Genomic DNA, 27,447 nt, shown 5'->3' on the forward strand with positions numbered 1-27,447 from the left:
TGCAAAAGAACATTTACGGTTATGCCAAAGACCAATTCTCCTTCTAATTTTCTCCACCAAATAATTCCAATCCGCTGCCCGAGGAACACACGACCCAATCTTGATGCCAAGATATTTCAGCGGCAATTTCCCCACCTGACACTCCAGAATTCTCGCCATCTCCTCTGTTTTGGCGTCGTCCATACCAATACCAACCAACGAACTCTTGTCAAAGTTAACCTTTAATCCCGAAATCAGTTCGAACAGTTTAAGAATGCTCCTGAAGCTTCACGCATTGTCTCTTTTTTCGGTGGCCACAAACATTGTATCGTCGGCGTACTGTAGGTGAGAAATCTGCAATCCTCCTTTGCCGATTGAAATTGGCTCCAGCAAACCGTTAGAAACTGCCTTTTCCACAAGCAAATGAAGCCCTTCCACCACAATAAGGAACAAGAAGGGTGAGAGTGGATCTCCTTGCCTCAGTCCTCTTTCTAATTGAAAACTGCCCGAGGGACTACCATTGACTAACACGTTAGCCGAGGATGACTGAAGACATCCGGTAATCCATGTTCTCCATTTCGGGCTGAAATTCATTTGCTCCAACATGGTGTCCAAGAAGTCCCACTCCACGGAGTCGTAAGCTTTTGCAAAATCAATCTTGAACATGGAGATACCTTTCTTCCTTCTCTTTGCTTCCGCTATGATTTCGTTGAGTACAATAACCCCATCAAGGATGTAACGGCCTTCAACAAAGGCGCTTTGGCATTCCGAGATGATAGAATTCATAACTAACTTCATTCTAGAGGCAAGGGCTTTTGCTATCACCTTATAGAGGCAGTTAATGAGAGAAATCGGCCTGTAATCTTTCAACTCTTCAGCACCTTCTTTCTTTGGAATCAAAGCAATGAAGGAAGGATTGCACCCTCTTGCCAATCTCCCATGATCAAAGAAATCTTTCAACACTTGTAACAAGTCTTCTTTAATGATCCCCCAACATTTCTTCATGAAGTTGAAGTTAAATCCATCGGGCCCTGGGCTTTTCCCCCCTTCACAACTCCAGACTGCATTTTTGATCTCCTCCTCCGAAAAGGAGAATCGAGCCGCTCTCTCAAGCTATCCGGGATTTTATTTTGCACGAAGTTATCCGGAAGCCGAATTTTGATTCTCGGTCTGCCTCTAAACTGTGTCTCAAAGTGATTTTTGATCTGGAATTTAACCTCTGATGGTTCCTCGATCCAGCTTCCATTCACCCAAATGGGAAATCTCATTCTTGAGCCTTCTTCCTCTGATCACCTTGTGAAAAAATCCGCTGTTAACGTCCCCATCTAAGAGCCATCGAGTTCTTGCTTTTTGGGAGAGTAAACTATCTTTGTTCTTCAATTGCATGATCAGTTTGGCCCCGGCTTCATTTCTCTTGATAATGTCATCTTCCTGCAGCCCAAAAGTATCATCAATATTGTCCCATTTTTGTATTTCATCTCTCAAGGATTCAATATTCTCGTCGATCACTCCGAACGTCGACTTGTTCCACTTTTTGAGGTCGTTCTTTAATCTCTTCATTTTTTCTTTAAAAACGAAGCAACTCCAGCCTCTAATGCCGCTTCTGTTCCACGACTCTCTTACTACTTCCTCAAAGTCTGGGTGGCTGGTCCACGCGTTGATAAAACGAAATGGTTTAGGGCCCCAGTCCATAACTTTTGTTTCCATCAGGATCGGGCAATGGTCTGAGATTGTCCGTTGAAGACCTCTCGCTTTTGTCTGTGGCCAAACCTCCAACCATTTATCATTAACCAAGAATCGGTCCAGCTTCGACTTGCATTGCCCATTGGGTTGGTACCACGTAAACGTCCTTCCTTGTAACCTGATTTCCACCAAATCATTTGCCCTAATGAAGTTATCGAAAGCCTGCATATCCCTAGTCGAGAATTGTAAACCCCTTCCAACTCTTTCATTTCCAAATGTAATAGAGTTGAAATCCCCTGCTATACAGATAGGAGAAACTCTATTTTGACATACCACCCCCCCCCGAGGTAATCCCATAGAGCTTCTATGTCGATTAAATTTTGAGGAGCATAGACGTTAATGAAACACCCATTAATGTTACCTGCAGCCCACCTACCGTTCACGATTAATGCTCCCGGAATATCCCATTGACTGGAGCTAGAGAAGATAGCAGGGTTCCACATTGAGAGAATTCCCCCTGATCTTCCATCTGCTTGACGCCTCGCAAATCCAACAGAATCAGTCCCTCAAATGCTTTTCAGATCGAACTCATTAAAATTCTCCATTTTTGTTTCCTGTAAAAAGCAGAAATCAATCTTCTGTTTCTGTATTAACTCCCTAACCTCTCTCTTTTTGATCTTGCTCCCAAGCCCTCTAATGTTATAAGATACCATCTTCATTGATTAAACGATTTCGATTGCTCCCCCTTCTTCTCTTTATCTTCCAATTCCATCAGATGTTTAGCGATCTCTGAGTCTTCGAGGTGGCTCTGCAGACCAATCTTTTTCCCAAATTCCCAAATCTTTCGACCTTCATCGAGACAAGTATGTACTTCTTCTTCCCTCGTTTCCTCCGCTGGCTGAACTTCGCTGGCTCGTTCATGGTTTCTCTCCTCTGAAACATCTTTATCAATCGTTGTTTCGGCATTCCCCGACTCCTGTAATCCTTGGGTATTTTGTGGTTTGGTGTTGTTCTTCTTGTTCTTATGGTTCAGGAAGCGATGGATCCCCAATCTGAGACTAGCCTTTTGAAATATTCATCACAGTTTGGTAGTTTTATCTGACTATTTAGCATACCATTCTACATCAACAATAGCTTTATTATTGTGAAGTATAATTAGTTAAAGTGATAGTTTGCCATATATATAGTACAAAAGATGAAATATCTTGTAACATAAAAATTTCTAATTTGGATCCTAAATCATAATCTACTTGTTTTAAGAGTTGGGAGAAAGTTCTTATGTTTTTGTTTTAATTATATTATTTTCTTTTGAAGAGAGAAACTTGCAAAGGATTTGCTCGTGGTGGAGTCTAATGTTATGCAATATAAGCTTACATAGAAAAATAAAACGTGTTCAATCTAGAAAATTATTAAACTTGCATAGAAAAATAATGCAGATTCAATCTAGAATTAAATTATTCATGTAGTATGTATTTATTTTCTTATCGAATGCATGTAAACTAATTTAAGTCTACTTTATTTTAATATTTTAATAATTTTGAACCGATTAATTTTTATTTTCGAATGTAGGAGTTTTGACTTGCATTTAGTTTACGCCCGGTACAGCCCCTTGATAGATCCACTTTTGAAAATATTAAACAATATAAATTTTATTAATATAATAACTTATTTATTATTGTAGGGATAAATCGAGATGGTAAACAATTTAAATTTAAAATAAACTCGGTGAAGATTAGTCAAGTACGTACTTCCAAAAAAATTTGCCAATAAAGCACCCAAAGACTCTCATTTGTGAGAGATCTAGCTTGAGTTCAATCCCGGTGATGTTTTCCCACCATTTGGGTGGTGGTGAGGTCCTGCCTACGGGCAGATTGCATAATTGATTATATATATTTTTTAAAGTACTTCTAAAAATTAATTTTATAAAAAATAAAAATTAATTAGAAAAATATTCCTCTCATCCCCCAAATAATTTTCAAAACTTAATTTCATAAAAAAATTAAATCTTCATACTAGTAATTAGAAAAAAATACTCCCTCCGTCCATGAAAGAACTTCCTAGGAGGGAGTGGCACGAGTTTTAAGAAAAAATATTGTTGAGTGTATTGAGAGTGGATAAAAGGTAGTTTGGTGTATTGGGAGTGGTGAAAATGTGTTATAATTAATATTGAGAGTTGTGAAAAGTAAAAAGTAAGAGGATTATAAGTGATGGGGTATAGTCCAAAAATAGGTAAGAAGTTCTTTTGTGGACGTCTCAAAAAAGAAAGATATGAAGTTTTTTCATGGACGGAGGGAGTATATCTTAATTTGGAAGCTTGATTCGTAATCCACATGTTTGTGATAATTGTGGTTAGTGATCCCTAGTTGTCACATAATTATGGTAGGGACATGTGTTTGTCACAATTTAGAAATCCTCGTCAGCTCCACACGTCTCATTAATTGTTTTATTCTTATTGTATATTTTGATTTTTGTCTTTACTCAAAAATAATAAAAAAAAAATAAAAAAATTACACAGCTGTTCCACTTTGTTGACTGAAATTTTAGTCACTATATATATAGGCAACATTTTAATCTTGGGACTTTTTTTAGACTCAACTCAAACTAATCGATCTTATTAAGCCAACGTATTTGTTTGCGAAATGGGCGCACACCCGACTCGTGCGAGCCCCCTGTCGTTGTCGCGCCGAGAGAATGTGTGTATCCATCGTTCAATAAAGAAAGAAAAAAAATTACAGTAAGCTGTGAGATAGGGTTCACTGTTGTCGAGTCCAATAGCTTGGGCATAGAGGTTCACTTACCAATTCGAAATGTTGGCTCGCGATTGTGAATGATCTAACTATTCCAATAAAAAAAAATGGTTAATAGTATTTTATGTCCCAAACTTTCAACGTTTTCCACAAAATGTCCCGAACTTTCATTTTCTCTTAAAAAACTCTCAACTTTCAACTTTTTCCATAAAATGCTCCGCTATACAAAATCCAGTGACAAAAAGATGAATTATCTCGCCGAAATAAATATTTTGGGTACCACTATTGTTGGAAAACCATATTGAGAACCACCATTGTTGAAAAACGGTGAAAGTTCAGGATTTTTTATCATCTTTCTGTCATCGAATTTTGTATAGCGGGACATTTTATGAAAAAACTGAAAGTTCATGGTTTTTTAAGAAAAAATAAAAATTCTGAACATTTTGTGGAAAATACTGAAAATTTGGTACATAAAACACTGTTAACACTAAAAAAAATATCAAATCAAATCTCTAAAGTGATTGAGTGAATCAAGATCTAAAATTGACTTACTATTTTATTTGGATAATTAACCAATTTATTATAAGAGAATCTTGAATAAATTAGCTGCAATATTTTTATTAATAAAATCACTTATCAGCTAGTAATATTTCGGATTTAATTATTACACCAAACTGGACTTCTTCACAGCCAATTTACTAAAATAATCAGAATCAAACTTCATATCTTTATTTATTTATATATTTTTATCAATGATATCATTATTTCTATTGACGTAAATAAGTATGCATTTAACGTGCGTGCAAGATAAATGGAGGCACATTAAAATAATGGATTATTCCTTTGGATCTTAACATAATCAAAGTCAAAGTCAAAAATTAAAATCAAAATAATCCAAAAAATCATCAGTATCAAAATTAAATTATTGCGGGCTGACTAGAAATTAGGCATGATTATGAATTCTTCCAAAGCCGACATCAATTATACCTTTCACACAAAATTATTAGGTGACGACATTAAATAATTCAGCATCAAAAAAAAAAATTTAAATAATTCAATATAGTCCACTTAAATACACGTGACTAAGTTTGGCACACGGCCTATTTTAGGCCTCGGAAATTCCCATGGTTTTGATTCAATTTACTATCAAAATACCTTTTGATTTTGGGCTTGTGAGCCAGGTGGTGTCTCACTTTATTTTGATTTAACACAAATGATTTGTTTTATTCACTCAAACTTTTTTTTGATCAGAAAAAGATAATATTATATATAAATATGGGGTACCAGAGATACCGAAAGTTACAAAATAAGATGAGAGATGCTTTTTGTCATCCAATCGTGAAAGTTAACTTCGCCCTCCATCAAGTCGAAGATTTTGCTCCAACTCCACAATTTAGCTTTAAGACCTCCTACCATCTTATCAATCTCCCAATTCTTCATCTCGAATCTACTTTCATTCCTCCCTTTCCAAATAAGCCAAATGGTGCATGCCCAAAGAACCGAGAGGAACTTCGAACTGATCTTCCTCGTCCCAAGATTTGAGAAGGCTTCAAAGTGTGCTTCGAGGTTGTCGGGTCGAACTGAGGCAACTCCCACCCATTTTTGGATTTCATTCCACACCATTTCTGTCTTCGGGCATCGTAGGAAAAGATGTTGAGCTGATTCCTCCTTCTGACAGCATGCATTACACGAAACTTCCTCTTCGCCAAGTGGAATCCTCCTTTTCACCAAGTTGTCACAGGTTGGCAGACGGTTTCTCAGGATTCTCCACATTGTGGCTTTCACCTTTTGGGCTGTGGGACCCCCATAATTTTATATTAAATTTATTCCAATAAAATATTTTCCATTAATAATTAAACTTAAGCTACATAACTAAAATTAAAATAACATAATTAAATTTAAAATGCCGCAATTAAAACTTGTCACGCACATAAAAACAAATCTATATATATATAAAAGCAAAATAATTCATATCCTACGTGGCGTCGTGTAATCACTCCATTTTAATTTTTCTCAATTCTCATTCATTCTTATTTTTTCTAAATTTTCAATCAATTTTCATATCTAAAAAACCATTAAATAACTAAAATCCATTATATATTTAAAAACCATTAAATATCAAAAAACTATTATGTTAATATTCCACAGATTTGCTTGACAAGATAATCCAATAAGTCTCCAACCATAATCAAACTCCACCCATTAAATATTCTATATAAATATTTTTATATACATTCAAAACTATATCGCAAGCTAATGTATCACATTATAATATTACCTTTAAATTAAATACGTAATATTAGATATAATAGGAGATCGAATTTTATAAAACATAAATCTTTTATGGCTTGCATATAAGTTCATGATAAGTGACAAGGAAAAATAGTTGGAGTTAGATTCTCTCGAAATTAGGCTAATCCCATTCTACACTATATATTTTTGTGTAAGCGGGCTCCTTCACTATATAATTTATTTACATTATTAAATTTTACTTTAACATTTTTTAGGAGAGTTTATCTTCTAGAATTAATTTAAATAAATAAAAATAATGAGACTTAATCTCTTATTTATGAAAATGAATTATAATTTTGAAATATTTCAAGACTATTGGTAGTTTATATTATTTGAGCTAATTTTATTGATTCACATTCCATTAAAAATATGTGAGATTAGAAAATTTTATAATCCTAAAAATAAAATTACTTAATCATATATCTTATTAAATATTCAAAGTAAATATCTCCTGATACATCATACTCACAAATTAATATGTATATATATATATATATATATAATACATTTATATATAGATGTATTCACTTAAATAATTAACTATATATATATATGATTGAATATGATTTCAAATTTGACGATGTTGTATAAAGTTTGAGACGGGATGATGCAGATAATGCTCATAAGTAAGAGGCGAGATTACCAAGACTCAATTATGATCTTTCAAACTCTAGATGAGATGATGCTCACAAGTCAGTTATGGTCTTCCAAACTTCAAACAAGATAATGCTCAAAACTCAGTTATAAAATTTTAAGTTTCAGACAAGATGATCAAAATTAAGTTGTGATTTTCCAAGTTCCACACAAGAGGGTGCTCAAAAGTCAGAGATGGCATGTCAAGCTCCCAACGAGATTATTCTCATAACTTAATTATAGTTTCACAAACTCTAGACAAAATGATACTCACAAGTAGGTTATAATCTTCAAGCTCCATACAAGATGATGCTCAAAATTCAGATGTGGTATTTCAAACTCCAAAGAATATGGTTTTCAAAATTTTGACGTTCAAATGTCTTATGCGGTCTTTAGAGTTTCATATGATTATTTGGTCTTATTAGGTCCATATGAGACGATACTTAAATGACATATGTTTAATTAAATTATTTCTTATCCGTCAAATTTAAAAAATTTGAACAAATTTAATACTCCCTCCGTCCCCCCAAACATTTTCTTAAGAGAGGATGACACGGATTTTAATAAAAGTTAGTTATGTATTTGATAAGTGAAGAATGAGTCCCACAAAAAGTGAAATTGTAAGAGTGATAGTTAGTGAAAGTGGAGAACGAGTCTCACAATAAGTGAAATTGGCGAAAGTGATTAAGATTAATATTATTTCAAATATTGTACTACTAATTTAATTTGATCATCAAATTAATTAAAGAAATAATTTATATATAAACTATTTCATATGCTATAGTAATAAAAATAACATTTCAAAAAAATATTACATCTTTTTATTTTAACACAATTTCATTAAATGCTTTATTTTAATCAAATAAATTAATGAAATAAAATATGTAATTAAATAATAACAAAAATTTATATTTTAATAGATCCCCGTCGAAATATCCCCGTCGAATTTCGACGGGTTACTTACTAGTACTTAAAAGAAAAAGATTAACAAATTGCACCGCTTCAGAAAGTAAAGACGAGAGAGGTAAAAACCAAGAAAATACTGTAGCAAGTGGGCAGAAAAAAGGAAAAAGAAGAATAAAAAAAAATACTACTATTTAATATGTTAAAATTTAAATAGTCAATATTGACTTATTTAAAAATTATTTTGTATTTATTATATATCAAATTAATATTAATTTTTATTAATTTCATGATATACTAGAATATTCAATAATGAGGTGCGATTTCTCAATATTGGATATATATATATATATATATATATATATATATATATATATGAAAGAGTAACGTAAAAATACTTCTTAAAATTAAAATAAAAATGTTTTTCAATGTACGCATTTTATGTAGAACACGTATGAATTTATCCAACATGATTACGAATTGTGAAAAATAATTTTTTGTTACCTTTGAGATTCGAAATCAGGACCACGAATTCATTCAACAGGGTTACGAATCAACCGTAGATCTTGATAGTCTAAGGGCTGAAAATTATTTATATAGTAGTATATTTTAATAAGTGTTTTTATTTTAGCCCCTATATATATATTCATTTTAGTATATTTTTTAAATTAAAAAAGGCCAAATGTCACGTTATTGAATTAAACTTTATTTTGGCGTAATGTATATTGTCCCATCCTAGAAAAAGGGTGAGCTTCAAATTTGACACGTTTCGCTTCATCAATCTCTTGATTTGTTTATCTAAAAAAAATCTCTTCATTTCCACTTTTTTCGAATTTGATGTAATTAAATATTTTCGCAAATGACAAAAAGTTGGAAAATGACATGCATATTGATTAGTTCGAAATTAAATTTTGCCTCAACTACCTGCTTCATTTCAAACCAGCAACATTTCCCACCTCATAATCTTGAAATAGTACATAAATATAGTACTATAATTTTTATAAAATATACAAAAACATATAGTGATATAGAAAAAGGGCACAGACCAGAACGAATCCGTGAGAATTTAAAAAATGGGTATTTTGTTTACTCAATTACTAAAAAAAAAAAAAAATACTAATAAAAATAAATGATAATATAAACAATAAAAGAGATGAGGAAAAAGTATTTATTGAAATTAAAAGCTTTCACTTTCTATAAACCAACAAATTATCTGACCCATCAGAAGATAATAAAATCTTTGTGGAACCAACCTCTTATATACTCAATCTGCTAATCCAAACCGAAATATCAAGTTTTATTTATTTGGAAAAGGACATAAATAAATTTTGGACATTTGGTGGTTGGTTAATTGGTTGAGGTATTATAACCTAGTTTATTGTTTCGGCCATTATTATTAATTTACTATTTTTATTATTTTTTAAAACGGATTAATTTGCTATTAAAATTAAAATTCAATTTCTTGGAGTTATGCTTTGAATTCAATACACACGCAAACTCACTTTTTTTAATCATGTGACAGTAAAACTACTTTCTTCTCCAAGAAACAAGAAAATAACACTACTTTCTTTAATGAATTATAATAAAAATAAATTAGTAACTCTAATTTTCATTCAACCCTCTTCCCACTTTATTCACAATTCTAAAATAAACATTTAAAAAAAAAAAAAAAAAAAACTCGATCTTTTAATTTTTTCCATAAAATATCCCGCTATGCAAAATTCGATGACAGAAAGATGACAAAAAATTCCGATCTTTCAGGATTTTCCAATAATGATGGTTCATAATATGATTTTCCAACAATAACAATCTTCAAAATATTTCATTCGACGAGATAAGTTATCTTTCCGTCACCAAATTTTGTATAATGAGACATTTTATAAAAAAATTGAAAGTTCGAAGTTTTCTAAAAAAACGAAAGTACAGACAAATTTATGAAAAATGCTGAAAGTTCGGAACATAAACACTATTAACCCAAAAAACATAACTGTAACTCACATTGTAAGAACAAAAGAAAGAGGGAAAACAAAATCATATTCCCAAATTCTAAATTCATTTCATTGCATCTTCATTCTTCAACATACAAATGAGAGAGATCATGCAACACCACCAAAAGCAATGGTGCTCCATTTTGGAATCATTCTCCAAACATTTCAGGGCTTATATCTAAAACAAACAGCCCTGAATTCATATAATACACTCAAATTATGGAAAATATATTTACATCTCCAAACAAAAGATGAAAAAAAAAACATATTCAGAGACAGAAATACATATACATATTCATCCTCATCATCTCATCTCATCTCATCCCATCTGCAAATCTTCAAGAACACTATGCAGCAACCATGGCATTGCCTTCCTTGAGCTCAACCTTGCTCTCATCTATGCTAAACGAGCTCGATTTCGCGGCCTCCACCAATTCCTGCACCTTCTCCTCCTCTGGTGAGGAGAGGGGCACCAAATCCTTGGATATAAGATCGATTGATGCCAATGCCAAGAGCTCCTTCTCCTCTAAACCCTTAGCCGGGCCGAGGGAGCATCGCTCCGTTCCATGCTTCGCCAATGCATCCTTGAATTTCTTGATCTGCAGCACACAAACAATCACAGAACCTCAAGTCAAAATCTGCATCTAAACATCACAAATGCCTGCATTCTTGATTCAAAAAACGCGCTTACGGTTGCATTGGTGCAGCTGAAGCTGCAGACTTTGCCATCTGCGCCTCTGTAGAATCTGAAGAAGGGCAAGACATGAACGTGGAGGGCATAGCACATGGGCTTGTGTTCTTCATAATTTACAGTGAGAAAAATGGTATTAGAGTTTGATTCAGCTAGCTGACAGATCTGTTCACACATAATATACAATCCCATCAAGATATTATACAATACAACAAATCAAGAACAAAATAGATTAAGGGCTGCTGCAAGTAAAAATTCAATCTTTGATTAAAATTATAAAAAAATCCCCAAATTTTTTACCTTTGGATGCAAAGCTTTGCAACCTCCACAGCCAGGAGAGAAGAAGTTAAGAACAACCAATCTATCACCAGCATTCCTCAAATACTCCACCAATTCTTGAGCTGATTCGATCTCAACCATGTTTGGCTGCAGAGATTTCTCCCACCATTTTTGAGCTTTTTTTGGAAATGAAAGTGTTCCTTGTGCCTTCATAATCAAGCAGAAATCAATTTTAGATATTCGAAATCAAATTTTATCTCAAAAAAGAGAGACTTCAAAGAGATAACTCATAACTCACATAAACAGGGTCCAAATTTGGGGATTTGTTGCTCCAATTGCTGAAGCCTTTCTGATCTGGGAAATCGAGAGTGTTGCCCCAAATTTCCTTCGAATTGGAGCCCCTAAATTGCAAACCCCCAATTGAAGAGCAAACCCTAGAAGACAGAGACGACCCTCTTTCTCGATTGTTGAAAATCGGACTGCTCGAGCCAGAAACAGAGAAGCCGGCGGGTAGACACGACATGATTTTTTCTCTTTGGGAACCTAATGAAATCGAAACTAAAAGCGAAGAAGACAAATACCATCAAACGAAAAAAAAAATTATATATAATCCCCCCAAAAAAAGTTCCTTTTTTGTGGATCAAGAGCCCTCTTTTTTCTTGTTTCCAATCAAGAAGTAATCACCCAGAAACTCGTATTCAAACAGACTTTTCAAGAAATATGAATACGGTCGTTTGTTCTTCTAAATTGATTCTCTATTCTAGAGAGAAAAAAGTTTGGGATCAAAAATTGAAAAAAGGTCTATGTGATTTTGTGAATTTGAAGCTTCGGAAGAGAGAAAACGTAAAGGGGAAGTGAGAGAAATGGCGTGGAGAGAGAGAGAGAGAAAGCGCTGTGGATAAAGAGAAAAAGAAGCAAAGCGAAGCAGGTGGGGTCAATAGATTTGTCATCAGCCCTTATCCAATATGTTTCTTTTTATTTTTCTATTTTTATTTTATTTTCTTGTAATTTTATAAACGGATAAAATTCAAATTAAGGTGGTCTCCAGTGAAATCGATACCGATATTTTAATCATTTGTATGTTAAAGTAGTGTAATTGTGAAGCCGATTTCACCAAAAAACCAATTTCACAGGAGTTTTTGTGTAAAAATTATTCAGAATGTTTGTGAAGTAGTAATATTTTTCTAGAAGTCAAAATAACCTAATCTTTGAAAAAGAATATTCTCCAGAATTATAATTTTAGTATTTATGAAATACTATAATTTTCTCCGTCTAGAATCAAACAGTAAGGTATTAAGCACTTTCAAGTTAGTTAATAATAGACAGTTTAATTTTATTTTTTATAATAAATATGTTATTTGAATTTAATTTGCTGATAATTTGTAAGTAAGAAGTGGATAAGAATATCATTAATTATAGAGGTCTGTGTTTGGTGAAAATTGGGGGTTAGCTCATCTTATCTAGCCAATGTCTAAATTAGCAAACGAAAGGGCATAAAGGGAAATAAAATAAACTAATATGACCATTCCATTTTTCTAATAAAAACATTAATATCTGTAAATGTTGTGACTAATAATATCTAATGTAGAAACAATGCTTTTCGGTACTTTTTTTAGCATCCCATTTTTACAGGTGAAATAACGCCATTTAAAAATTGAAAATTTTGAAAAAAATATTAAAGTTAAGGAATATTATTTAGACGTTTCAAAAAGTCATGTTATATTAAAAAATTATTGCGGTTAAATATTAAGTTTAGCCTTTAGTAAGAATTTTTTTTGGGCACTTATGAGATCCGACTTGCCTTTCTTCTTCTTTTTTTTTTTCTTTTTCTTTTTTTTTTTGGGGGTTGCCGACTTGTTTTTCAATTTTATTTTATTTATTATTAAAGAAGAAAACTTCTTTTTTTTGTTAGTAATATAAGCACCGAGTTGTTCGTTTTCACGATATTTGTATATTTGGCACTTATGTGACCAATTTGTTTATTATTATTATTATTATTATTATTATTATTATTATTATTATTATTATTATTATTATCATTATTATTATTATTTAATGAAATTTTGTGTTTGGAAATTGGAATAAATATAAACATCAACTTATTATGCATCAAAATGGCATATCCAATTTTTATAGTTTTCACGGTAACATTTTTCCGAATACGTATCAAGATATCTATAAATCTACAATTTAAAAGTTATTTTGCTTACCAAAAAAAAGGCACGAGAATAATGCAAAATGCATGAATATATAAAATATTTTTTTAGGGACTCAATCATAATTTTTTATTAAGGAACTCAAACATAAAAAATTAATCCTGCATTTTCCGAGCTTTATTTGCTAATAACTATATTAAATACGTTCTTCAAAAAATAAACATTTTTTTAACCATTAATGATTAAAATTGAACTAAATTATAGTTGGATACCTTCACCTATCTAATATTAAGCAACTAATTTCCTATCCTATCGATTTTAGGATAATCTGATTTTCTAAATTTTGTCTCAAAAAGTCATTATGAACATTAAGCAACTAAATAAAATGTATATACCAAATAGAAATACTCCGTTCGTCCCACTGTATCCGAGACTCTTTCTATTTAAGGCGTCCCACTGTAAGTGAAACTCTTTCCTTTTTAAGTAAAGATTTTATCCTTTAAACACATTTTCATTTTTTCATCTACAAACAAAATACATTCTTCTTAATTTTCATGTCAAAAAAAAGGGTCTCACATACAGTGGGACGGAGGAAGTAACAAAAATAGCAATTGCATGAAAATGTGGTTCTTGGTTATACATCAAAATGGCACATCCAATTTTTATGGATTGAAATAGTTTCCAATATATGGTCCATATCATTTATGTGGTGCGTTATGAGTTGTGATCTTAGCCTAACTCAACAATTATGTGTCACATAAAATTTTGAGGCTCCCCATTTCGTGTACTATTTTGTCTTTTTTTCCTTTTCAATTTTGTGCCTGAAATTTGTGGATTACTAACTAAAATAAATAAATCAAAATTTCGAATTTTCTATCATTGTCGATTAATATATACTTTGTTAATTAAAGTTTTTCACTTATCAATTTCTCTCTATTGCAACATGTTGGAGGTTGCAAATTCAACTATTAAGTGTAATTTGAAATACTCACAAATTTTATACATTTGTTATAGTTTATTTGGCCATCAAACAAATTGACTTTTTTTATACCATATGCAAATTGTCTTAATTATGTTTGATAGCATGTAATATATTTATTGTTGTAAAAAATTAACTAGTAAATCAGTTCAATAGCATTTACAAATATTTTATTTTTTGGAAGGTCTAAAATTTGAGATTTAATAATAATTAACAACTAAGGATAAATAATATATTAATTATTTGCTTAAAGTTTAATAAAGGGTTTAATTCAGTGGTATCTCTCCACATGCTCAAACACGATGATGCACTGTTTTTTTTTTTTGAGCCAACAAGAAGAAACTTGCATTAAACAGCCAAACCAAAGTTCAAAACAGAAGGGAGAACCTCAAAAGAGGTAACATTAAATAACGAAGAAAGAGCAAACGAAGCTAACTTATCGGCAATGGAATTTCCTTCTCTTGGCGTCCAACTGAATCTAACCCTGTGGAACGAGTTTATCAAGTCAAAGATCTCTCCCAAAGTATCGCCCAAATAAGATAAATCACTCTCATGACGAACGAGCTTCCAGTAGAGCTGTTGGCTATCAGTTTCAGCAATGACATCCATCACACCTTTGTGTTTCAATTACTTTTCATATTTTTAAATTTATTTCCTTCAATCTAAATAATTTGATCTATTACTCTAAATTAATATATTCCTTATGCGATTAATTTGATTAGTTTATACTAGGCGTGTACGTAAGTAACGTCTCATAGCAGTTATAACTATATCTGTATTTTTGCAATGATTGCAATAATTTAAAGTCAAATAATTTTAATAGCTGTTAGAAAGAGAAAAAAAAGTGTTTAGATATAAAGTTTTAGATTGGAAATGGTAGTATTTCCTAAATTTTTTTGACCTATATTGAAATACAAAATAGCTAAAATTAACATGTGATGTAAATAGTAAAATTTAATTACTGAGAGGGAATTTTGGTTTATTTTAACTAGGAAAAAAAAACCTATTTTTAAAGTTTGTGGCTAATCCAAAATAACTATATAGTATAATTAATTTACCTCTATTTATGATTTTTCTTACATAAATGATTTACTTCTTTTGCCGTAGTACCAATTATAAAAAGAGTATTTTTCGTATAATGGATCATAAATAAATGACATCTTATGCTTATCCAAAGATGCTAATTTGGTCAAACTTCATTATGGCAAATTAATCCCATTGCGTGCTTGATCATTAAATGTTCTAATTAATCACACACTAGTACGACTATTTGTGCGATGCACGACAAACATGGAAATCAAACGATATATTTAAATAAATACTAAATAAATATAAATATATTATTTTAAAAATAAAATAAACTAAAATAATTCACATCAATTACTCAATAAAATCTCCAATTTAGAATATAAATTTTCAATTTTGTAAAAAGTGCAATGATAAATGATAATTATAGTTATTAAATAATTTTGAACCATTTGATAATGAATATTAACATATCACATTATCATTAAAGAGTATTGCATATCATAATATATAAATAAATAAAAAGTTGTAAACTTTTAGCGAAGAGAGAGAAAATAAAATATTTTAAAATATTCAATTATCGTTTTAAATTTATTTTTGATGATTTTTATACAATATAAAATATTTTGTCACGAACTTAAATTTAAGATGCATATTAAACATTTATTCATTAATCAAATTTAATTGTGTTTAGAAAAGAATTAAATTATATAACAAAATAGGATTAAAAAATAGTAGAAAAAATTGTTGGGAAAAGAGAGAAAAAAAAAAGGAGGAAAAAATTGGAGGGAAAAAACTCATCTTTTATATATTATATAGATTTTGGAATTTGGAGGATTATTATTTTTCATTAAATATAATTATTATTCAGCTGCAAATTTTAATTATATTGTGAAGCCCAATATATTCATACTTTTTTTAAATAAATTACACAAGTAAAATAAAAAAAAATTACACAGTAGTAGACTCGAATCCAAGACCTCATGTCTTAAATATTAATCATCTAGATCAACACACGCACAACTGAATACATACTTTTAAAGTTTACTGATTTTTAAAGTTTACTGATGATATAGGTTATTTAAAAAAAAATCATGTTCAAAAATTTAAAAAATAAAAAACATAAAATTCGACTTTGGCAGATATAACAGAAAAAGATGGCCCATTTATCGGTACAAACATGTGAGCTTTTCTTTTCTTGGATTATTTTATTTAATTTATATGGAACATTTCTCGATTTATTTAATTTATATGCTATGTTGGGAAACCAATATTTTGCAGTTGTGCACATAGTTTTAGAACACAGTTTATCTTCAATCAATATTCATGAATCATGACATTTAAAGAGATTATTTGAGGGTTTTATTGCATTTTGTCGCTTTCTCTTCTCTTGCTTCTTTTTTTCGCCACCTCCAATTCTTATTTTCTCTCGATTTAATGTCACGATTATAATTATTTTATGTTCTAATTTAGTTAGATGTTAATTTTAAATACAAATAATATTTTTTAGTGTGTTTAAATTATTGTTGTTTTAATAATTGACGGATTTGATATATAGAATTTCAGACGGATTTCAACACAAGATTTAATCAGAAAATGAACGGGTATGAAAAATTATAAAAATAAATAAATCAATAGATAAATAATTTTAATGTAAATTTTAAGATTAGTATGTAAATTTTTTTTAAAAATTCAGTAACTTATATATAATTAATTAATTATTTTAATGGTAAATCAATGGTGTTTTCTAGATGGTAGTACGTTATTTTTTGTGGGGTATGGAAAATTCTTGTTGTGTGGTTAAAATTTTAGATCATGTGCAACCTTTTATTGATGAAATAGTAGTGGTTCCTAAATTTTAAAATGTTTGCTCATGTCCCCTTACACTCAATGGGTGGTGGTGGAGAAATGGTACTTCAACTTAAATTACTAGGTATTTAATTTAAAAAATTTACTCTCTTCGTTCTAATTAAACTTGTATTTGGAGAGTGAATGTATTTTAATAATGTGTTTTCTATGTAATTTTAGTTTATGTACTTTTTATTTGTGTGCTTTTAGTTTGTGTGTTTTCTATTTGTGTGATTTTAATTTTGGCAAATTGTGTTATGTACTTGTTTTATGTTTAATTAATGAAAAAGTGTATTTCATTTAAAATTGAATAGCATTGGATCCGTTTAACTTCCCAAAGCATTTAGTCAATTTTGACAAAGCATTTGTCCAATTCACATGCACTTGTCATTTTTTCCATTCACATGCATTTGTCATTCTGACACAACATTATTTCCAATTCACATGCATATGTCATTTTTGACAGACTAGATCACATGCAACTGTATCAATTCAAATCTAGCTATCTTATCCCACTTTTCAATATGTATTCTATGTGGCTCAAAAAAAATTGACACGAAAATTAAGAAGAAAGTGTAAATTGATTAAAAGTGATGGGACTTACACTTGTTAAAAGGTTAAACTTTTTCATTTATGAAAATAGACCACTTATAATGGGATCGTCCAAAATAGAATACAGGTCTTAGTGGGATAGAGAGATTACTATGTACTTCGTTTACATTTGTAATATCTAATTTAAATGTGTTTGTAGGAAGTTTTTTATCAAACTTATTTGGATTTTATAAATCCTCATTTATAAGCAATTTACGAAGTTTGTTAGGTCAATATTCAATACCATTATACCAAGTCAACATTTAGATTGTCGCATAATTTGGATAGCTTCAAAATAAAATAAAAGAAAAGAAAAATAATTCGAATAAAATAAGACTGTTCATTCTAATTTATAATAGTATTAACGTTTTTCCCTAAAAAATAAAATAAAAAAATAATATTGTTGATCCTATTTAAGATGCCACATATCACAGTTTATTTTCTTAAATATAATCAGCAGACGATAATGTTAATATTGAGTTTAAAATTATTTAAGTCCATTATCTCAGTACGTTTTGTAAAAATAGATCAATATTTTTGGACTTGCAAAAATAGACTAATTATTTTAATTTTTGATATTCTTGGACCACATTTGGGCCCAATTGGACGTTTATAGGCCACATTTTTGGATCAAAATATGATTTAAAATAGTCTGATTGGCTTCAAATATGGCTCATGGATGCCGAAATTTAAAATAATTGATCTATTTTTGTAAGTTCGGAAAACATTAGCCTATTTTTACAAATTGCACTAAGATGATGACCTCAAATAATTTTAAACTCGTTAATATTTAACAAAAGAAAAAATGATTTTAATGTCTAAATAATTAAAAAAAACTTGAGAAGTACATAAGTTAATCCAACTTAATCAGTAGTATAAATTTTACAAATCTCAAAGTCCAATAAATATTATTTGTATAAACTTGATTTACTAGAAGAATTATTTAACAAGCTCTTCTTTTTTGCCAGCTTCTTCCAATTCTCTTAATCCCCCAACTTTTTGCTCAATCTCTTCAATCAACTCTTCCCTCCACAGCTCTGCTCTTGCTAATTCCTCCATGTCTTCTTGCTGTCAAATTATTCGTCCATTTATTTTCAACATTACGCAACGAAACACAGTTCAATTGATAAGATTACTTTCCTTCCCATTAATAAATCGGAGATTCGAATCACATGGTATACGTGTGGGTGTGACTCTAAAAAAATATTTATACAGATATAATTATCGGAAACAATCAAATACAAAATTTCACACGTCCTTTAAAAACATTATAATAAAAAGATGGTATTATAAAGGAAATATTTTAAAATTAATGTGAAGGTTGCAAGCTTCATATATATAAACCTTGTAATTAATATAATTGAGTAAGGATCTAGTGAGAGTAGCCAAATTTGGTGATAAATGAAAATGAATCTAGAACGTTAAATATTTAAATTTTATGGCTGATATTAATTTATTCGAAATTATCGTGTAAAAGGAAAATAACAAATAAGTCGCTTGTAATGCATGCATAGTCGTTTAAATCTGGATTCGAATCCTTGAGGTGGTGAAAATTTCACCATATTAACTGAATACGTTATCTCTGCATTACTTCATCATTGATTTATTCGTTATTCTCATTTCTAATAAAAATAATCTTTTTCACTATAACCTAACCCGAATTACCTTTTCATAAATCCAATGTCCAGTTCCATCTCCACCATCTCCTCTATATCCTTCTGAATCATAGAATGGATCCTATAAAATAAGAATACCATAAATCAAAACTAGCTATAACTTTCAAACAAAATAACTTTAAAAAAGGGGACAATAAACTAGGTAAATTATCACCTTTGTGGAGCCAAAGAAACAGCACCCCCACACAGTAAACATTATGTAGAATGTATCTATATACAAACAAGCAATATATTATCACAAACAATGTTTCATTTTAATATCACAAACAATGTTCCATTCCAAAATAAAATAAAAATCAACAAAAAAAACTCACAAACATTCTTAATGGCTTGATCACTGAGATGCCAAATTGACTTGTGTGTGATGAGGTCTCTTTGCCCTTCCATGTGTTCAACCATAACTGCCATCAACGGCCAATCGGGCAACGCGTTCGCACGAACCAACGATCTTCTTCTTTCATCTTTAATCTGTCACGACTTTATGTTATATGATAAATAGATTAAAAAAAATTGGCAATTTCATTTTAATATTTTTTTAATACCATCAAATTATCGGTCTTGCGTGTATCATTATATAATACCCCATCTATCGCCAAATCGAATCGTATTAAAATTATCTTTTAAATATCTCAAACTCAAAATTTAGAAAATATATAGCTTCTATCATGCATTCTAGCACCAAATATATAATATTGATTATGATTAAAATGTTAGATAATTACCTTGTAAAACCTTGAACTTGAGCTCTGCCTAATCTAAATCAAGAATAAACTCATCAAATCATAAAATGAAAAGTAAATGGCAGCAAAAAAATGTATGCTTACTGATTTAGAAAGTGAGGTGAATTGAGCCTTAGTTGTTTGTTGAGAACTTTGCTTGATGCAAGGCTGCAGAAGTGTTAGGGAAGTGAGAGTTTCAGCCATTTCTCCCTAAGGTTGAAGAATGAGATGTTTTTTTCTTTTTCTTTTTTATTTACATTTTTTTGTTTGGTTATAAGGAAATGGATAAGACTACCATTTATATCCACCTATGAATTTGTAAGAACCAAGACAAAGTTGGGCTTATTAGATATTATTGCTTCTTGTGTCGGAATTGACTGTATTGCCCTTGTAGTTGAAATCTTGAATTTGTTTCAATTATTATTTGTAAGAGAAATCCAATAGTAACTACCTATTTGGGCCCAATGCCGAGCAGCCCAGCAGGCCTTTTAGGCCCATCTTTTTTAGAGTTGGGCCGGATCATGCTTGGTCCAAATTCAATTTATTTTTTTAGAGTTAAATTTATCGAACCCAAAAACAATGAGACTCGTGTTCAAATCCATAAAATCTGCAGGTCCACGAATATGAATATGAATATGAATCCATATATTTTCCCTCAAAAATGAAATATTTCCCTTAATCTTATTATGATGTTTGTAGTTTTGAATGGAAGAGAAAAGAATTCATGGTCTATCTCCGTCCATAAAAAAATTTCGCGACAGAGAGTGACACAGATTTTAAGACGAGATTGTTGAGTATATATTGAAAGTGGCAAAACTGTGTTGCAATTAGTATTGAGAGTGGTGAAAATGTGAAAAGTAAATCTAATTGAGGTATTAGACACGGTAGAATATAGTTCAAAAATAGAACATGAATTTTTTTTTGTGGACGTTCCAAAAATAAAAAATACTCTCTCTGTCCCATTACAATACCTATTTAAACAATTTCTATCAACTCACTTTATCTACTTTCTACACATTTCTTAATTTCTATGTCCAAAAGTAACGAAACATTTGTAATGGGACGAAGGGAGTGGTAGAAAATTTTATCAAGGTCAGAGAGAGTATTTTTTCTAATTTTAATTTTTTATTAGTTACAATTCGTACTTTAAAATTGTCAGAATTATAAAATTAGATAAATAGTAAAGAATAATAAGATCATACAGATGAACGGGCCGAATATGGACTGAATCTCAAAATCGAAACTCAAATAAGAGTCTATCCAGGTCCAAGATCGACTGCCCATCTCCATTTATAGATAATCAAAACGACTTCGATCCAATTAAGATGAAATTTCATCAAGCAATTCAAACTCAAATTTCATCTACACAAAATGGAATGTAGCCATGAAACCTAGCTTCCCTAGTGATATCATCAAGAACATCATATATCAAACATGCCATCTCATGAGACCTATCACCAGCCACAAACTCATATATGCTCCCTTCCACCTGAATCCAGCTCCGGCCGGGAGGCTTCCTCGTCTTTCCCTCGAGCATCCTCCTCCTCACGGCCACCACGTCCTCCCACTTCTTAGCCGCAGCATACACATTCGACAGCAGCACAAAGTAGCCAGCAGCGCGCTCAGGGCGAACCCCATCGCTCATCATCAGCTCCGTCACATCAGAAGCCAGCTCGACACTCTTGTGCACCCGGCACCCACCAAGAAGGGCGCCCCACACGACGTCATTAGGCTTCATAGGCATAGACCTCACCACCTCATGAGCCTCATCCAACAATCCGGCCCGGCTCAGCAGATCAACCATGCACCCGAAGTGCTCGATCCTTGGCTTGATCCCCCAATCCTCAACCATGGCTTTGAAGTAACGGCGCCCCTCGTTGACATAGCCAGCGTGGCTGCAGGCGCAGAGAACCCCTAGGAATGTGATCTCGTCCGGTTTAACATCTTTGGAGCTCACACTCTGCATCCATTGGAACACGGAGAGGGCCTCGTTGCCATAGCCGTGTTTGGCAAAGCCAGTGATCATGCTAGTCCAAGAAACAGCCGTCTTCTTCTCCATCCCCTTGAACACCGCATATGCTGCATCGATCTCACCACAGCTTGCATACATATGTATCAATGAATTCTTCAATGTGACGAGAACCGGCTTCTTAGAGAAAGTGAAATGCTCGAAAACGTACGAGTGAATCCATTTCCCCAAGTGAAGATCACCCAATTCAGCACAAGCAGCGAGCACTCCCACCAAAGTCACTTGATCAAACTCTACATTTTCATGCTGCATTTGACGGAATAAGATTAAGGCCTCCTTCGACCTCCCATTCTGCGTGCATCCAGAAATCATCGTAGTCCACGACACGACATTCCTACCCGGCATCACCTCAAAAATCGCTCGCGCCCCATCAACATCTCCGCACCTAAAGCTCCCCAAAAGCAAGGAATTCCACGTGACAACGCTCCTCTCAGGCATTTCATCGAACACCTTCTTCGCATTTGCAACTCCATCTCTTCCACCTCCATTCTTGACATAGAAATCAACCAAACTGCTCTGAACGTAGACATTCGAGCTGAATCCGCTCTTCAAAACCTTCCCGTGCACCTGCATTCCCTCCCCCAGCAACCCCCCTTTCGCGCAGCCATTCACAAGAAACGTATAGGTATGCTCATCGGGCGGCGACGGAGAGCCCCGCTCCATTATATTAAAAACCTCCACCGATCTGCGCGGGTTTCCGTTGATCTGATAGCCACGGATAATTTGGTTCCAGAGCGCGGAGCTCGGGCTCGGCATTTGATCGAACAGTTGCTGGGCGGTGGGGAAATTGTTGAAGGATGTGTATAATGACAATAGCTTGACGAGAAGGAAGTTTTTGTTGCTGAATCCATTGGTGGTGATGTGGGCATGGATCTGAGCGAGGTGTTTAATCGATTTGCAGCGGCTTTGAAGCAGGGAGAAGAGGTGCTGTTGCAGTTGCCTTGAGCTCAGTGGGAGACTTTCTTCAAGAAACATGCATACTTTCTTTGGCAAACAGCTGCTTCGACAGATTTGGAACAATTTGGGGTTTTTGGTTTCAAGGCAAAATCAATGGCAGTCGCCAGTCGAAGAAGCTATATCAAGAAATTAACGAGAAATTCCAACTCAAAAAAAGAAATTAAGAGGAAACTAGGGCCTAGGAGATTTAACGAAGTTTTTATTGGAGTATGTAGTATTAATTCCTTGGTGTGAGCAAAATAATTGAAATCAAATAACCGAATCGATCCAACTGAAATATTAAAATATTGTTTGATTTTTTCAATTTTTTGATTTGGTTCGATTTTATTTTTCAAAAGAATTCGGTTTGGTTCTGTAAAAATCGAACAAAATCGAAAACCGAATTATACAATTTAATTCGATTTTTCATTTTTCATTTTTTCGATTTTTCATTTTTTTTCGGACTAGTTTGATTCGATTTTTATTCTAAAAATTTGAATTTTCAATTCGGTTCAATTCGAGTTTTTTAAAAAAACAAATATAAATTTGGTTTGATTTTGTTTTTAGCAAAAAATCGAACCTAAAATCGAATATACACCCCTACTCATTCCATCCACATAAGATAGGATTTTTTTGTCATTTTAATTCATTTATAATAAGTGTGCTGTTTCAATTTCGGTATACATATATATTTTTATATTTTCAATTTTATTCAACCTCAATATTTATAAAATAAATCTATCTAACAAATTATTTAAAAATTGTATAGCAAATTAACTTTTGATGGATCTATTTCTCTAATTAATTTATACACATATTTGAATATTTATTAAAAACAATTATGCCCCTCAAATCACATCACATCCGAAAGAGATCTTGTTTATCTAGTGAATTTTTTTAAGTTGAAGACGACAAGAAAAATTCCTTGCGCGCGTAATAACCATAACTCGTGCTAGCAATTTTAATTATATTATTATTATTTAATAATTATTTTCTTGTCACTATTTTATATGTGTTGGCCCTATCGGAAAAGGATTTGTCTAACATGATTATACGTTTTGGAAAACTATAGTTTAATATACTTTTTTTTAATGATATAGTTTAATGAACTTGACAGGCCGAGGATCAAAATACTATATTTTGCTTCAAGTCCCTTAATTTCGATCAAATAAGTTGACTTTTGATTATATTTTCTCTTTAATATGGCCCATGAGCCATAATAATAATAATAATAATATACAATCATTATTATGATCAGCAAACTAACTCTAGTTTAAAGAATGCAAGGACAAGAAGAAAGATACAAATTTTCACTCCTTCAAAAAAATTATTTATCATAAAAAAAATGTTAGCGAATATAAAATATAATCAGTTAGTCACCAACTTGATCTTCACTTGAATCAGAGTTCAACTCTGCCAATCATTTTTTTTTTTTTTTTGTGACTTGATTATTCTCTCTGCCAATCAAAATTAAACACCACTAAAAAATAAGTATATAAAAACACTCAAATAAACGATGGCTATGTACACACAATCATATTCTAATGACACCAATGTAAAAAAAAAAAAAAAAAAAAACAAAAAAATCTGTTCTTATTTTCTACTTTCTACTTTACTATACCTATTAACAAAAACATCAAAATCTTGTAATCCAAATGCTAACTTTTTTTTTTTTTTTTTTTTGAATTCTTGAATCATAATTCCTCGAAAGAGTAGAATCCTGTTGAGGAATACAAATCAGGGAAAGTGAAACCAGCTTCACCTTGAATCTGAGGAAACTGTGATCTTGAAAATGATGAAAAATCCACATGATTTGAAGATGATGGGAAAATTGGATCATTGTTGAATAAATCTTTGTGTGGAGCCACGGCGGCCGCGGCCTTGGAGAAGCAGTGCACGTGTTCGTGTTCATGTTCGTATTTAGGTTCGAGCTTCATTGAATCGACCAATGGCGGCATTGTTGCGGATTCGACTCTCGTCATCCCCGATATATGGATCTTCTTCCCGCCCGTCGTCTTCTGAAACACTCTGCTGATCACCCAATCGTTCTGCGTCCAAACACGCTTAACTTAATTTTTTTTTTTTATACAAAACAAAATTAATAATATGTTTTTGAATTATGTTACTCTGGTCCAAACACGCTTAACTTGAACGGCTGGGATCATACCTTTGCGGAACCGGGAGGCGAGAATTCGCCTTCCAGTCTGTATTCGTGCGTGACCCAGTTCGATTTCTCGCCCTTCGGGGCTCTCCCTTGGTAGAAAACCAAAGTCTTCTTCATCCCAACCAAACTCCTCCCCCTCAAAATCTCTCTGTCTTTGCCGGTCGCCTTCCAGTAGCCGGCGGCCGTAGCTCTGTTCGTTCGCAGCCCCGTCGGATACTTCTTATCCCTTATGCAGAAAAAATACCATTCCTTCTCCCCTAATTTCGCTCTCCCTTCATCACAAAAAAAATAATAATAACATCTCAAAATCAATCTATTAAATCACCAAAAACATTAAAATAAAAAATCTTACAAGGCAGCTCCCACGGCTCGACTTTGTTCATGTCGACTTCGCCAATGGCGACGGCGGAGAAGGAAGGATCGAGAACCTTCTTCGACAGATAATGAGTGATGAGTTCTTCATCGGTTGGGTGAAATCGAAACCCAGGAGGCAGGTCTATGTGATCATCTCCAGATTTGAATTCCATCATCAATCCAAATAATTTTTTTTTCGATTTTGACTTTGATGGATTGGGGAAGAAGAAGAAGAAGCAAACTTTTGCAAGCTTACTGCGAAAAAAAGATGAAAAAAAAGGGATTCTGCCAAACAGCTCCAGACGCCACTGCGATAAATGATTCCAAATCCAGCAAATAATTGATATTTAGGAAAATAAAATTTTGGGGGAAATGAGAGAAATGGGAAATTTTATTTGGGTGGTGTGAAAGGTGACGGAGAGAAATAGACCAAATAAATACTGTGAATTTAGGGGGTGTGAAAGAAACGTGATACCTAAGCAACTAATTGGAGGTTATTTTGGGGAATTCACTTTTGTTGTCCGCGCTTTCTTTGAATTTGACCGAGTGCAAGAAGGGCATTATGGTCAATACATCTTTTGAGATCAGATATTTTCTAGTCATCTATAATCTCAAGTGTAAATTTATAGATTATTTTTTGAAACCATTGAATTTATGGATTGTTAGAAATTGCTAGTGTGTGTAAATTTTTCTTTCCTCTTTTATTAAAGGGGTTGGTGTGGTAAGTTTAGATAAAGAAGGTATTTGACCAAATTGATTAAACTCATTTTCAAAGTAAGATTTATTATTTTAGTTTTATTATGAATTAATATTTATGAATAATTAGTCAGGAAAAAGCAGTTATTTTGGATAATAAAAAGGAAAAAAAAAACACAAATAACTATTTGAAGTGATTGAAATTAAACAGATTTAGCTCGTTTATAGACTTAGGAAAAAATTATATACTGAAAACATGATCATTATTAAGTCGACATGGGATAGAAAGAAGGGCTTCAACACGCCTCGTACGTATAGGTCCATCATCAACTACAACGTGAACAAATAAGAGTCTTCAATCTTCATCAAACTTGGGCCTCTTTCAATATCAAATTAGAATTTGACCCAAGTCCACTTAAAATGTCTGATGAGTTGAGATGGTACTCAAAACTTATACACCCATCGTCCCACTTCAAGGGTCTTGTTTTTTTTTTTTTTTTGAGCGGTCTCATTTTAAATGTACTATTTTCTTTTATGGAAGGTCCACATATCACCTTTTTAACTCTACACCACACAACTTAATAATTTAATTAATCTTTTCTAAAATAATTAGCCCAAAAGAAGCAAGACGTTCGTAGTGGGATAAAGAGAGCATATTAAAGATACTAAATCGATGTGGCACAAAAGGAGTATTTTCAACACAAACAATCTTTAAATTAAATTATGACCCACTTGTTATTCAAAAAAATCATTATGATCCACTTGAACTGTTATTACTTATTAGTAGAGCAAACTCCTTCAATTGAAAGAAAATGAATGCTTAGTTGAATATTAGTATTGCTTAGAACTGTCATTACCTTCAATTTCCCCCTTAAATTGAGGTTTGACTAATATCGCGATCAATTTTCATTATATTTATTATATGCATGTATATTTTGGTGTATTGTATAAAAATTATCAATATATATTGTATTCGATATATTTCATTATGTGTAACATCTATGAAATTATATTTTGATTATAATTGTAATTTCACCATTGCTTGATCTCTGTGAAGTAAAAAAGTTGTTTGCTTGAA

General features: G+C 32.0%; 5 protein-coding genes across 6 annotated transcripts; all 5 read right to left on the bottom strand.

The window, feature by feature from the left end:
- Window positions 1-1,191: 1,191 nt before the first annotated feature.
- On the bottom strand, window positions 1,192-2,165 carry LOC130998691 (uncharacterized). The gene is made up of 2 exons (XM_057924101.1): window positions 2,084-2,165; window positions 1,192-1,958 (listed from the first exon to the last, which is right to left on the bottom strand). Exons 1-2 carry the CDS (start codon window positions 2,163-2,165, stop codon window positions 1,192-1,194), a joined length of 849 nt encoding a protein of 282 aa, XP_057780084.1.
- Window positions 2,166-10,271: 8,106 nt separating this feature from the next.
- LOC130999217 (thioredoxin-like 1-2, chloroplastic) lies at window positions 10,272-12,152 on the bottom strand. Its single transcript, XM_057924721.1, has 4 exons — window positions 11,494-12,152; window positions 11,217-11,402; window positions 10,917-11,081; window positions 10,272-10,824 (listed from the first exon to the last, which is right to left on the bottom strand). The coding sequence occupies exons 1-4, from the start codon at window positions 11,716-11,718 to the stop codon at window positions 10,573-10,575; spliced, it is 828 nt and encodes a 275-aa protein (XP_057780704.1). The 5' UTR covers window positions 11,719-12,152; the 3' UTR covers window positions 10,272-10,572.
- A 6,449-nt stretch (window positions 12,153-18,601) lies between these two features.
- LOC130999218 (photosynthetic NDH subunit of subcomplex B 4, chloroplastic) lies at window positions 18,602-20,578 on the bottom strand. 2 transcript variants are annotated; one of them, XM_057924722.1, is made up of 6 exons: window positions 20,296-20,578; window positions 20,194-20,226; window positions 19,786-19,939; window positions 19,626-19,681; window positions 19,461-19,532; window positions 18,602-18,863 (listed from the first exon to the last, which is right to left on the bottom strand). In XM_057924722.1, the coding sequence occupies exons 1-6, from the start codon at window positions 20,392-20,394 to the stop codon at window positions 18,735-18,737; spliced, it is 543 nt and encodes a 180-aa protein (XP_057780705.1). In that variant the 5' UTR covers window positions 20,395-20,578; the 3' UTR covers window positions 18,602-18,734. The 2 variants fall into 2 exon arrangements, with proteins under 2 accessions (XP_057780705.1, XP_057780706.1); XM_057924723.1 differs by having other exon boundaries at window positions 20,194-20,217; window positions 20,296-20,482.
- Window positions 20,579-21,342: 764 nt separating this feature from the next.
- LOC130999220 (pentatricopeptide repeat-containing protein At5g66520-like) lies at window positions 21,343-23,371 on the bottom strand. Its single transcript, XM_057924724.1, has one exon. It carries the CDS (start codon window positions 23,192-23,194, stop codon window positions 21,542-21,544), a length of 1,653 nt encoding a protein of 550 aa, XP_057780707.1. The 5' UTR covers window positions 23,195-23,371; the 3' UTR covers window positions 21,343-21,541.
- A 1,254-nt stretch (window positions 23,372-24,625) lies between these two features.
- LOC130999221 (NAC domain-containing protein 79-like) lies at window positions 24,626-26,108 on the bottom strand. The gene is made up of 3 exons (XM_057924725.1): window positions 25,672-26,108; window positions 25,323-25,591; window positions 24,626-25,203 (listed from the first exon to the last, which is right to left on the bottom strand). Exons 1-3 carry the CDS (start codon window positions 25,847-25,849, stop codon window positions 24,850-24,852), a joined length of 801 nt encoding a protein of 266 aa, XP_057780708.1. The 5' UTR covers window positions 25,850-26,108; the 3' UTR covers window positions 24,626-24,849.
- Between the last annotated feature and the right edge of the window lie 1,339 nt (window positions 26,109-27,447).

The sequence above is a fragment of the Salvia miltiorrhiza genome, chromosome 8 (genome assembly GCF_028751815.1).
Source record: "Salvia miltiorrhiza cultivar Shanhuang (shh) chromosome 8, IMPLAD_Smil_shh, whole genome shotgun sequence".
Lineage (NCBI taxonomy): Eukaryota > Viridiplantae > Streptophyta > Magnoliopsida > Lamiales > Lamiaceae > Salvia > Salvia miltiorrhiza.